Source organism: Helicoverpa zea, chromosome 3, assembly GCF_022581195.2.
Source record: "Helicoverpa zea isolate HzStark_Cry1AcR chromosome 3, ilHelZeax1.1, whole genome shotgun sequence".
NCBI classification, from domain to species: Eukaryota; Metazoa; Arthropoda; class Insecta; order Lepidoptera; family Noctuidae; genus Helicoverpa; species Helicoverpa zea.
In genome coordinates, this window is record NC_061454.1 from 1,275,642 (window position 1) to 1,289,423 (window position 13,782).

At 37.3% G+C, this 13,782-nt stretch overlaps 1 protein-coding gene across 3 annotated transcripts in view; it reads right to left on the bottom strand.

The window, feature by feature from the left end:
• LOC124646290 (nuclear factor of activated T-cells 5) overlaps window positions 1-13,744 on the bottom strand; it is a 75,439-nt gene extending 61,695 nt beyond the window's left edge. For all 3 annotated transcript variants that reach the window (XM_047186411.1, XM_047186407.1, XM_047186409.1), the window contains exon 1: window positions 13,249-13,744. In XM_047186411.1, the coding sequence (XP_047042367.1) occupies window positions 13,249-13,327 (79 nt within the window). In that variant the 5' untranslated portion in view covers window positions 13,328-13,744. The remainder of the gene's footprint in view (window positions 1-13,248) is intronic.
• Between the last annotated feature and the right edge of the window lie 38 nt (window positions 13,745-13,782).

A 13,782-nucleotide genomic window follows, 5' to 3' on the forward strand; every position in this document is an offset into this window, starting at 1 on the left:
TATAATTTATCTCTAACTATAACAGTTTCGCGATGCGCTGTTTAAACATCATTTTGTGTATTTTTTTAAATATTTTCCTTATCTCTTCAGAAATCTTGTGAACCATATTATAGGGTATGTGTTAATGAAAGTGGATCTGTCTGATTAGCAAGTAATGTTATAATATCATCGGATGTTTCAGACCCACACTAAGTAGAACTAAAATGTTCTGAATATTTGACTTCCTTATATGCACGTTGTCGTTACATACAATTGTTTACCAAAATATTTCAAAAGGTTTACGGTTACGCAGACATGTCATCTTACTCTGGAAACAGACGCACACGCACGTTTTACATTTTGGTCTTTTAATTTTATTCCTTACGTCAACACGTTTTTGACCACTATCTTGGGGATTTTTTTAGTACCTGTTTCACAATTTTGGACATCTAAATAATGTTAGAGACGCTGAGGCGGAAATGTAGTATGTCAGAAGTTCACAGTGCTAAATACTACAAATTAGAACTTCTCTTGTAAAAACGTAATATTCGAGTGTGAACATTTTATGTTTGCTGCTCGGCATGGGGCATTACAAAAGTTTTAAGACCATCTTCGGGAAGGAAATGTGAAAGTGGTTCTCCACTATACATAATATCATGTGTAAGGTTTCGGCTTTCAAATGCAAACAGGAATACGTAAATGACCGTAGTTAAAGAGATATGTTGTCATTCAAATGCGAAAAAAAGTGTAGCTTACTATTTGATGATTGACTTCCAAGAACTAAGAATTGAAGTTTATTTGAAACAGAAAGCGAACATACCGCTCTTTGGGATAGTTTTGGCAAATGACACGAGAGATTTGCAGCCCGCTTGGCGCAGTGGCTGAGAATGGAACAAATATTTATACAATCTATATACATAGATGTAGTAGTTCCGGATTTAAGTGTTTGTATGTGCGTAGTCTTTACACATACACGAAGCTTCTGAGATCTTAGACCGAATTAACAGACTTGAAGATACACTCAAGTTCTTAAAAAAAACAACCAACAAACTGGTCATACTGACAATCTGGTCGACTCGAAATCTATATTCAATCGTTACTTTCTTGTTAATATGCATATGGAAGTAGCTCTGTCTGTGTATAACATGATCACGCCAAAGAGCTTAACCGATTGAGACGAATTTTGGGGCAAAAAAGATAGGTGGTACTTTGGAGACGAACACAGCTTATTTTATTCTGGGATGATGAGAGCAGTTTCCTCGGGAAGCGAAGAAAAAACTTGGGTGGAAACTGGTACGAAACAATCTTGAGTGTCACCTGAGTGTCACTCTTAGTTTTCTACCTTTTATTCTTTGAGAAATTATCTTGCTTTAAAAAAGGTCTTATATTTTGATAGATACGAAGTCATGAAAAAAATATATTTCCGTGAAGACTTAATAGTCAATATACAAGGACGATCAAATCAATTTGAATAATTGTGGCTTTGTTCAGGACATTAGTTGAATCTAATGAATTATTAACAAATCAAAATGATTTTAAATATGCATATGAATATGTTGAGGCCTGTGCTTTGGCCTTTTAGTAAATGTAGGTCAATGAATATTAAAATCAAACATAACATTTATGAAATAATGCGACAAAAATATCAATCATACATTTTTTGACTGAGAATAAATAGCCATGCGTTAGGGACTCATCTATCTGTTTATTTTTTAAATTACACAACATCATTCGATTTTCTTCTTTCAAAGTTCAGTTTTTCTTTAGATTCATTGGACGTCTTACCTTCTGGGTTTAAGATTTCTCACTTCAATCAGATTTAGAACAGCATTAAGAAACATATTATCTTGAGTATGGCAATAGAAAAATTAGACTCTTATACTGCTATTTCATCACCATCCTCCTATCGTCCCATTTTTATCTGCCAATATCTCCTGAATAACGCTATTATCATTATAATTTTTCACACAAGTCATCCATCGTTTCTCTATATTGATGGCTCATGCTTCTTATATCTTTTTTCTATTTTGATATTGTTTAGAAGCATACAATCTTTTCGCAGTGTCCACTATCAGATAAAACTTGTCAATGCGTCCAGTCCGACCCATTTCTCCGGTCAACGACATTTCATTCATGTTGGACCTAAATTGGTTATCTTATCGTTGGCTTCCCTTTGTGTTTAATTAGATACAAGTGATACGAGATAGCACTTTGTGTACTTATTTACTGCTGCGGTCATTCGTGGCATTCATGGTGACTACCAATGCTTGCATGACCAGTTTCTGGGCAGGGCTTTTAAAGTTTTTTGTAGAAAATTGTTTCCTAAATGGAAAGCCGTTTGAGAAGTAAAAACAAAAATTGACGGACATTTTAGGTAAAATATATAAGTAATTTGTTTGAGTTGTTTTGACGTAAGAACTCGCCTAAATATTTATGAAAATATCTGGTTAGTAATCCTGTGCCCTCGGGGGTTAGCACTTTTATCAAAGAGAATATCCAAAGGCACCCACTTAGCCGTGACATCTTACGGCAGATCTTGAGGATCAACATTGGAGAAACCGCACTTATTCTTCAAAGAAATAACTTGTACGTATACCGGACCCTTTTTATACTTTATCCCCAACAACGGACATCTGAAGCCCTCTTCTGACTTAGAATGAATGATAAAAACCAAATTAATGTACATAACATACATAACTTTCCATCAAGTGTCCGCTTTCTACCCATAACTGTCAGCCGGGTACATTTAAAACAATCTGGGTTTCATTAAAACAAAAAGACGTTCGCGTTTCATAATTACGCGATTTAAATAATTACCAGAGTCAATGACCATCCAAAACATAGTCAGGTAACAATTCGGTGTAAACTAGTTAGCTCATCATATGACCGACGCGTGCGCATATCGAGTCTGTAAACAGAGCGGAGTGCGCGGGCGCCATTCTGACCCCCGATAGTGGTCCCCGGCGATAACACGGCAGATAACTTGAGACTCTAGGGTCGCTCCACTGACAACGCGTCTTATTTAAATAGATATGAGACACACTAAACAGGACTGTTAAGTAACCACATTTTTACTAAACAGGTTTACATAACATCTCAAACGAACCTCGGACGGTGTTAAAGCATAATATTCGGATAAATCTGACTGATACGGAATTGAATACAATAAAAAGATAAGTTCAAAATAAGTAGTACTATATTGACGCACATTCGTTATTTTGATCATTATAAAATGGGAGCTGGTGAATATTTTTTGTTAACAATTGGTATGGCAACCAGTTGATCCCTTGCCTAGAAACAAGGTGAGGGTACAAGGTAAAATTCGAACAATACTGCTGAAATATCGTCTCATTAAAATGAAAGTTCAAGTTATGTTTATTATGATAAAACAAATATTCTCATCAATGCCTAGGGTAATCATTAAAATATACTCAGAAATGGTTTAACTATTGGGACTACTAAAGGGAAATAATATTTCTTCGAGTTTTATAATGAGGAGCTCTATGAAATGGGTAAACAAGTGTGTGTTTTAAGGGCATTTGCTTTGATATAATATTGATGTACCTACATGTCGACCGAAGCACATAATATTGAGTTGTCACCGCAAAATATTTTGAAATCCTTCGTAAAAATGGAAGCCTGACGACAATATTCGATCAACCTAAACAATTTTGTTTGTTTTCTCGAATTTTCATCCGGAATTAGGTCTGATATCGTTTCTGGAAACCAGTCCTTTGATGTTGTAATTATAGCAATAATATTGAACGTTATATTAACCCGCCGAATAAATATATTAAAGTTATTACGTCCATCAATTATAATTATACTGTTTGTTTGTTCTGGTTTTGGATTGAAGAGACCTTACATCAATGGAGACTGAAATCTGGAAGGCGTAATATTGATTTCGTGGGTAACTACGCAAATGTCTGGTCATAGGTATATTCGTGGCGCATTTGTTTTGCCTCACAGTATTCGTGAATGGTTCTCACTCACTGAATGCAGGCGAGATGCAGACGGTGATAATACTTTTTTTACTTTGTTACATTTGGCTTTTTGAATACTTGTTGATCTTTGTCGTGATTTGTTTCAATGAAAAAATATTTTTGATTATCAAGATAGTTTTTTTACCCTCCTCAGTACTAGAGAGAACTCACTTAATCATCGGAATTACATGATAAGTATCAAACACGTGGCTCACTGACCCATGTAATAATGCGTTATTTTGACGAAGGTTAGAATTTCGTGTTTCCTTATTAACAGTTGGTAAATCACACGGTAATTATACTGTGGTGTATATCTCGCTTAAATTATTCAGGCACAAAATAACACTCCAAACCAACAACATAGGGTAGTTTTGAAAATCTGCATATGGGTTATTCTAAGTTAAGAAGTACTTTCGACGGCAACGACAAAAAAATATGTTTTTTTTCAATGAACTTTACAAATAACCTATTTATCACTTAAAACTAAATGTTTCCTACGTGGTCACTAAAATTTATTGCAGAAATGTACGTAATTAAGTCACAATAAGCTCTAATATAAGAAAAATGTCTCTCCCCTGGTCTGTCCCCCAACCGACTTTATTTGTAAATCAGTAATTATGAATGTATTAAAATTCAATAATTATTTTAAACTCTTTAATTTTATAGGTACAGTAAACTTAGTAATAGTATCTTACAAGTAAAAGTGCTTTTATTCCAATCCTTTAAAAAAAATATGAACACCGAAATTTGTCCAACAAGTTTCGTGTCTCGTCCCCTGGTCTTTTGTTTTCGTTCAAAAATCAGTTTTGTTCTCCTAGTCTGTAGAAGTTGTGACCTTGAATGCATAGTGTGTAACGTGAAGTTAGCAACAAACGGCGCATAAGCAACTGCGCCGCCTTTATTATCGGCCATTTCGATCATGCTACTCGCTGGGTGCAGAAAATGTGAATGCAGTCTTTCCTCTGGTAAGTTTTGCATTGTAATTTTTTGTTAAAATACTAACATATACTTCAATATTTACTATGAATAGTGTGTACATTGTTATGTTTGTGTGTGAATGACGTGCGCGAAATACTTTTACGGCTATTTTAGATTTCTATCGAAAATGTATCTCCCCTGGCGTATTTCCCCTGGCTCTTTCGATGGCAGAGGAGATACTTAATATCCAGGGGAGATAAATTTTTACGCGTTTCCATTAATACTTCTAGTTTTCTCTAATCCTTTACTTGGCGTTATGCTTATTGTAGCTTTACAATACAATATTACGTTTTATTTACAGAAAAATGGCTTGAAAAGAAGAGGATAGCAGAACGATTACGATATCAAAGAATTAAAAATGACCCGGATAAGTATTTCATCGTTGTACTTGTTTTTTTTGTAGCTTTGGGCTGCAGATTTAAGGCTCCAGCAGACCGGATGCGTATGCGTAGACGTAAGCGTAGTCACGCGCGTAGTTACGGCGTAACCATGAGTTGTAATGTATGGAAATGTATGAGACAGGCCACACCGCTTGCGTAACGTAGACACGCGCGTCGTTACGCAAGCGGTGTGGCCTGTCTCATACATTTCCATACATTACAACTCATGGTTACGCCGTAACTACGCGCGTGACTACGACGTGGTTACGCATTACGCATCCGGTCTGCTCGAGCCTTTAAGTGGATCTATTTCTTGGGCTTGTTTTTTAATTTTCAGGTTTCTTTCTTTTCTTGCTCGAGTTGACTTTTGCTGCACGATCTCACGCGAAGCAGCTGGGCTGCTAGCCGGACTGCCACCGTCGGACTACTAGTCGGGTCTGGAGGCAAGAGTCTTCTTGCGCCTGTACGACTAGCGCGAGGAGGCTCAGCGCCGGGGGGAAACTCCGTTGCCGCGGCAAGTTGTCGCGCAACGGGTGGAGCTCCGGCGCGATCTCATGGTGGCCTGGAGGCAGCGACTGTCGCAACCCAGTGCAGGGCACGCCACCATAGTGGCGGTAAGTCCCCTCTTTGAGGAGTGGCTCGGGAGGAGTCACGGCGCCCTCACGTACCGCATGACGCAGGTCCTCACCGGACACGGTTGTTTCGAGAGGTACCTGCATCGAATCGGTCGTGAGGAGGCGCCCGGGTGTCACCATTGTGCGGACAGCCCCGAGGACACTGTGGACCACACAGTCCAGGAGTGCCCTGCGTGGGAAGGGCACCGCCGGGTCCTCGTCGAGGCTTTAGGCGGCGGCGGCCTCTCGCGTCCGGCCCTGGTTCAGGCCATGGTCCGGGGCGAGAGGGAATGGGATGCCGTCGCCTTCTTCTGCGAAGCGGTCATGCTCGAAAAGGAGGCGACGGAACGTCAGAGAGTTCGCACCTCTCATCCCGGCCGCCGCGCTGGAGCAGGTAGACACCACGGGCGCCGGGTGTCGCGAGATAACTCCCGGCCACCATAGACGTGGATCTGTGGGCGGTGAGTTCGGGTGGCTCATCGCTCATGTCTATTTTTAGACAACAGACCCATGTCGGCGGCGAGCGTTGTTCCACGCGCTCCTGAAAGAGATGTCAGCATCCCCAGCGGGGCCCAGTAGGGCCGAGGCCTGCAGGGGCTGTGGGTTGTTCGAAAGAGATACCCCGGCCCTGGCACATAAAAGGCCTACGACGGAACACGACGGTTTTTAGTCAGTAAGAATCTGACACTCCCGCACCGCTGCTAACCCACAGCGGGCGATTTTTGACGTAGTTAAAAAAAAAGTTGACTTTTGCTGTGCTGCCTGCGTTCGCCTGTTTATATTTTGAGGAGGCGGTGGGCCTTCATTATCTGAACATGGTTGTGTTACAAAAGCATTACTTATATCTTGGAGTGCTAAACGTCTTCTACGAATTTTTGCTTTTTCTCTCCATATTTCAAGTTTATGCTGTTATTCAAAAGATATTTTTTTGTTTTTGTTTCTTAAATAAATAATTCGTAATTAAAATAAATAAAGATGATTCTTAAAATTAACCTTGTTATTTTTTTTATCTCTTCACTGTTCATGAAGTATCTTCCCCTGTACACCTTGTCTCTCCCCTGTATTGTGTATTTCCCCTGGTCACTTATAAAACGACAAAAAACCAAAAAATTGACTGGACCCTTTGTATACGTTTTCAACGTAGTCGTTTACATTTAAAAATGTATACTTAAGTAAAAATATATAAAAAAAAACTCGTGCCGCCATTTCATACAACGAATTACCTCTTAACTTAGAATGACCCATATAAGATATGAACCTGTTATATTAGGAAGTGATGGTATAAATTATGGTACAAAAAAAAACTTGGCGCGAACGATACGATAATGTGTAAATATTTAGCAAGATATCCGGTTTGTCATCATGCATGTGTCTCGTGTTCTATACATCATTTGAGTAGCATCTTCAGGCGGCTGCATAACACGTCCATTTAATAGGACACCGCGAAGGAATGTGAACCCTTATCTACTCGTCTGAGTGACGTTACACAACCTTTTGTAAATCACGTTTCGTTTACCGTTTCTGAATTTGAAGCAGTTTTTCTACGTTTCATAGACAACTCCATTTGTTTTATTTTTATTACAACATTTGAATAGTAACTGTTTTTATTACATAAAAGCTACGCTATATAAATGTTGAGACAAAACTTTATATATTTAAGCATTTATGTATATGTAAATTGAAGCCCTAAAATTCGATTATTTCAAAACCTAACAAAACACTATCATTAGAACTCTGTATAAATAGACTTTCGGCGAAATTAACGCAACTGTTATTACAAACTGGGTAAACGAAAGAGAAAATGTTGCCCACAGCAATTAAATTGCTTTAGAAGTTTAATTAGAAATCTGATTACGAAAAATAAACGTTGGTAAGCCCGTTCACGTGTTGGTGTCAATTGAGACAAATTAATGTGTTATGATGGGAGCGGTCTGACCGCGGAATAGCAGCATTATGTTACATGACGTGTAACGCCATTTCCTTTGGGTCAAGGAGCCAAGCTGGTACTAATTCTTGAGTATAATGAGCTGTCTGGGGCTAAATAAAGGGACTATGTATATGTCGAAGTGAACTTCAAGATTACTACATGCTTATGGCTTCAATCAGGGTCATGATCCGTGTCTTACATCCAATGTAGCAAAATGCTCAGACGATTTTTTTTTTGGTCTAATACCTACATATTTGTCATCCCCATAAATTACTTTATAGTACGTCCTTTTTTTAATGTCCAGTCCCACATCTGGGTAAAGGCTTTCCCGTTTCGTCTCTCGATCCTTCTTGTGTTCCAATCAATCACGGTTCAGGTCGTCCCGACATATCTTTATTCCGGTAACTTCTGGGTGACAATATTCTCTCACCTCTCTGGATATAGCAGACCATATTATATGTATTGTGTTCTTCTTTTAAATTAAATTAAATTTTAATGGGGTGTTTAGTCTGTTCGAACATTTGCACCAGAGAGATTTGTTCTGGCTTGTCTGCGTAGCCAAGCCTTTGCTGCGTACATCTTTCTTCAAAGTCCATCGGTTGACCATCCGTCAAGAATATTTAAAGCCTTATGGAATAAATGACTGCCGATGTCAGAGTGACTGCCGAGATAGAGCTTCGCGATGAACACAAAGTAGCAACTTTAAACGATCCCCTAACTAACGTATTCATTTCGAAATCTGTTTAGTCGGGTTCTGTATTAAACAGCGATATTATAAAAGCTTTATCAGAAGGGCGGCGTATTTTTATAGTAGTGATGTAATTACTGCCATAATGAGTTTCATATCTAGTTTTTAATTATTCGTATACATTGTGAATATGAATTATGTAAACCTTTAGTATTTTTTGCAACACAACGTTTATATCATATTGATAATACCTGTGTGTACATTACCTACATAGTAAAAATAGTAAACAATTAAAAGATATGGGATCATAGATAACGATTAACAAATGCGCATCACCCGGCTTTTTACGTCCATGTGAAAATAGTAAATCCAGCAACAACATTTTTTTCCAAAAATAAAGCTCTAAGAATATTGAATTACCATAAAGCTGATTATGTTAATATAAATAAAGACATAAAAGATGTCGATTGGACTGAGTCGCTTCAAAAATTATTGCCTGATGAAGCTGTCTCAGCATTCTATGAAAAACTATTTGAAATAATCAGGTCACACACATCCATTCGCAGGCACAATAACAATCAATTCCCCATTTGGTTTTCCAAAACATTAATACGTATTTATAAAAACAAAGCTTCTGCCTGGATAAGATGGAAAAAGTATGGAAATATTAGCGACTACGAAACTTTTTCTATCAATAGATCAAAATTTAAGAAAGAGGTTGATAAATGTTATAAAATGTATATGAATTCTATTGAGGACAGTATTGCGACTAACAATAAGGCTTTTTGGACTTACATCTCCAATCGTAAAATTACTAATAAAATTCCCTGCACAGTTAATTATAAACAAATTTCCGCTAGTGATCCTACTACAATATGTAATTTATTTTCATCATTCTTTCATTCAGTGTATGAACCGTCTTCATTCGACCCTAATTCTTGGGAACCACCATCCTCTAGCACTGAGCTTGATATTAATGTATCAAAGTTACACTTTTCTCTAAATAGAATACGACGAGAGTTGAAATCGCTTGACGCCACTAAGGGGCCTGGACCGGATGGTATTCCGGCTTTGTTTTTAAAAAATACTTATAGTACAATTTGCTACCCTCTTTATATAATTTACAATAAATGTATTTCACATGGAGTTTTTCCTGAGATATGGAAGCGTGCCAACATCGTGCCGGTTCACAAGAGTGGGTCTGTAAATGATGTAGAGACATACCGTCCTATCTCTATATTGTCAGCATTCTCAAAACTGTTTGAGAAACTTGTTCATAACGAGATATACCCGTTCATTCATCGCCTTATAATTGAGGAACAACATGGTTTTGTCCAAGGTAGGTCATGCATTAGCAACCTTATGTTATTTACGACTCAGCTTTTTGAGGGTATTGATGATAGACAACAGATAGATTCGGTTTATACAGATTTTCAGAAGGCGTTTGATAAAGTTGACCACAGATTATTGCTCAACAAAATTTCATACAACGGTATTAGAGGAGACCTTCTCCGATGGTTTGCTTCTTATATAACTAATAGGACTCAAATTGTTGTAATAAACGGCTTTAAATCTAACTCTATCGAGGTAACTTCAGGAGTGCCGCAAGGCTCAATTTTGGGTCCCCTTTTATTTATATTATATATTAATGATATTAAACACTGCTTTAAACACTCAAAATTTCTGTTATACGCGGATGATTTAAAAATATTTAAGAGAATTTGTAATGATACAGACTCTATAGCATTTCAAGAAGATTTGGACCGTTTTTTCCAGCTATTGCTCTGCTAATAAGCTATATCTAAGCCTATCCAAATGCTGCACGATAACATTTACCAAAAAAAAAAATATTAATTTCTACGAATATCGGCTTGCTAACAGTATCATAAATAAAGTTACCACTCTTCGTGATCTTGGTGTGCAACTAGATACAAAACTTCACTTGGATACTCATGTAGAAAATATAGTGAATAGAGCATACAAAATGTATGGCTTTGTAATGAGAGCGTCTCGCGATTTTAAACGACCCTCTACTTATTTTCATCTCTACAAATCAATAATTCGACCACAACTGGAATATGCAGTGCCGATTTGGAATCCATATTATGCAAAATATAATGAAGCAATTGAATTAGTCCAACGCAAATACTTTCGCGCCGTGCTTTACAGATGTTACCGTAAAAAAATATCTTATAAGCTACTTCTTAAAAAATACAATATGCTGACCCTACAATCAAGGCGCACGTTGCTTGATATGATGACTCTATTTGACATATGCCGTAATAAATTTGACTGCCCCCCATTAGTTAATAGATTATGTTACCTGGTTCCTCGAACAATCCATGGGCGTGAGGTGCGAACGAGGCGTCTATTTGCTACCAGCTTATGCAAATCCAATTCTGGTAAACGCTCTCCGCTCCATCGCTTAGTGGACACATACAACAAACAGTTTGGCTCAATCGACATATTTCATCTTAACAGATTCAGTTTTAAAAAAAAGGATAGTCAACGTTTTGAAGGATCGGCAGTAGACTGCGTTAGATGCATTAGATTATTATATTGTTTTTTTTTTTTTTCCTCTTACTATAGTTGAATTTAAGATAACATTTTGTATGAATTCACCTGGCATAGTAATGTGGCAATTTATGATTTAATAATAACGCAGTGCACTTTTCACTACAGTTAATACCTAATTGTATAATATAACGATTTGACAGCAAATGTCTGCGTACAGATTTAGGATCACTTTTTTTTTTTTGTAATTTGTGGAAAATGTAGTGGGTAGTATATTTTTTAAGATTAGTTTTAAGAACATTTTGTGTACCAATAATATACTACTGTTTGTTTTCCCTAATAAAAAAAAAAAAAAAAAAAAAAAAAAAATGATTACGTAATATTTAAGTACTTAAGTATAATCAATACAAACGATTATTTTACGTCAATTGCCATGTTAGGTGGAGTGGCATTTGACTGAGAGTTGATTGGACTTCATTCTGTTAAAAAGTGTGATATAATCAACTCAGTACTTAATAGAGTTTAAGCTGATCGCAATAAAATTATAAAATTCGTTTTAAAAACGTAAAAAATACAATGAAGTCTGGCTTATTTCATACTAGCTTCCGCCAGCGGCTTCGCCCGCGTGGTGTGTTGATAAAAAGTAGCCCATGTGTTAATCCAGGGTATCACCTATCTACATACCAAATTTCAATCAAATCGGTCCAGCCGTTTTTGCGTGATTGAATAACAAACATACATCCATACACTCACAAACTTTCACATTTATAATATACTAGCTTCCGCCAGCGGCTTCGCCCGCGTGGTGTGTTGATAAAAAGTAGCCTATGTGTTAATCCAGGGTATCACCTATCTACATACCAAATTTCAATCAAATGGGTTCAGCCGTTTTTGCGTGATTGAATAACAAACATACATCCATACATTCTCACAAACTTTCACATTTATAATATTATGAATGAAGTAGGATGTTATTATAAAAATCTATCTCAGACTTGACACAGATGTCTTACATACCTATGTGAAGACTATATAATTCATTAAAAATTGGAGTTATTTGTAATCGGAACTTCTGACGTTTTGTATACGTAACTAAGGTCTACTTGACAGCAACACGAGATTAAAACATTGATTAAAATTTTGAGTGTCGCTTGAGTACCTAGGTATCTTATTGCATAGTGTAACTACAGCGTGACGTTGGATCTCAAGTGCATCCCATAATGCCGAGAAATGGCTGTCATTGAACATCTTTATCAGTCGTTACGGGTATTCAGAATCCTATAAGTCTGAAAACCAGTCTTATTTAGAGTTAGGTATATTAGGGGTATTGGGATGCCTGGGTGGGTAGCTGGGTTGAGGAGGTCAGGTAGGCAGTCGCTTGAAAAACACTGGTACTCAGCTGCATCCGGTTAGATGGGTAGCCGACTTCGACATAGGTCGGAAAAGGCTAGGCAGATTATTCAGCCGAAATATCATCCGAGAAAGCTCAGTTGAAGTTTTTGGCTAAAACAAAGGCTTTTCAACCGTTATTGAAGCCACACCCAAAAATGTTGTTATTGAGACAAATTTCCTTATAAAGGGAACCAAGAATTAATTGTGTTGACGCTTGCTCGTGGATCATTAAGGGTTGTTAGTTTCAATACAGTGTTAATACCGTCGCCTCAAGGTAGGATTAAAGCAATAAGTATTATTAAGTTAACATTGCTTACTAATGTTATTATTGGTTCTAATCTAGCAATAGTAGAAATGCGTAAAACAATTGACAGAGTCGTTAAGTTGGTACCATTTTTTCGGAATTCCAATTTCAAATCCATATTCGTAACTTTTTTTTTATTGGTAGGTATTTTGTTTACGTCTATCGTATCGTAGGCAGTTGGCACGCAATTACATAGTTGTTAATTAGATAATATAAATTAGAAGACAGAATAGCTACAATAATTATGTTTTCTTTGTTAGCCTAATTAGTTATGATGATTATGACGGCCGATATGTAAGTGCGTACCTACAAATCATCAGCTGACTCCGGCTTTCATTACCTACCTACGTCTATTGTTTTGTTTACATACTAATTAAAACTAAACTATACATGAAATAGCTTAACTATTATAGGGAGGGATTCATAAAAGTTGGAAAGATCAGTAAATAAATAGTAAAAAGTGCAAATGAATTCATTGCCGGACCTTACCTCTCGCACCATTCCCGTGATTGACCGGCGCCCCGTTGAGTTTGATCGGCCTCCCGTCCGCAGTACATTTTAAAAGCATATTTTCAACTATCCAAACATTCACCTATTACGATCCATCCGAATCAGTCAAAACAATAAACTTCGAGAGCACGAAAACAAAAACACGCAACAGAGTGTAGTTTTTTTTCTTTCGCGCCAACCGATTGGTTGTCGCGCGTGACGTCAAAAGTCAATTTGAAACCACTCGAATCGACACAAAAACTATAACGCGTTATCTTCGCAGTTCAATTAATGTAACACGTTTAATTAGTTCACACAACACGGTTAACACCACTAGCAGATGTATTTATTATCGAATAGCACAAAACCGTACGCGATTCGGTAACTGGTGAAATACACACACGCAATGCAACAGGCTGGCTGCTTGACTATGACTGAAATGAAAACTGCTGCGATTTGCGATACGGGCCACGGCTGTTGCCGTGTTTTGATTGATAGAAAAAGAAAAAATGAATAAAACAAGTGTGAAGTTTG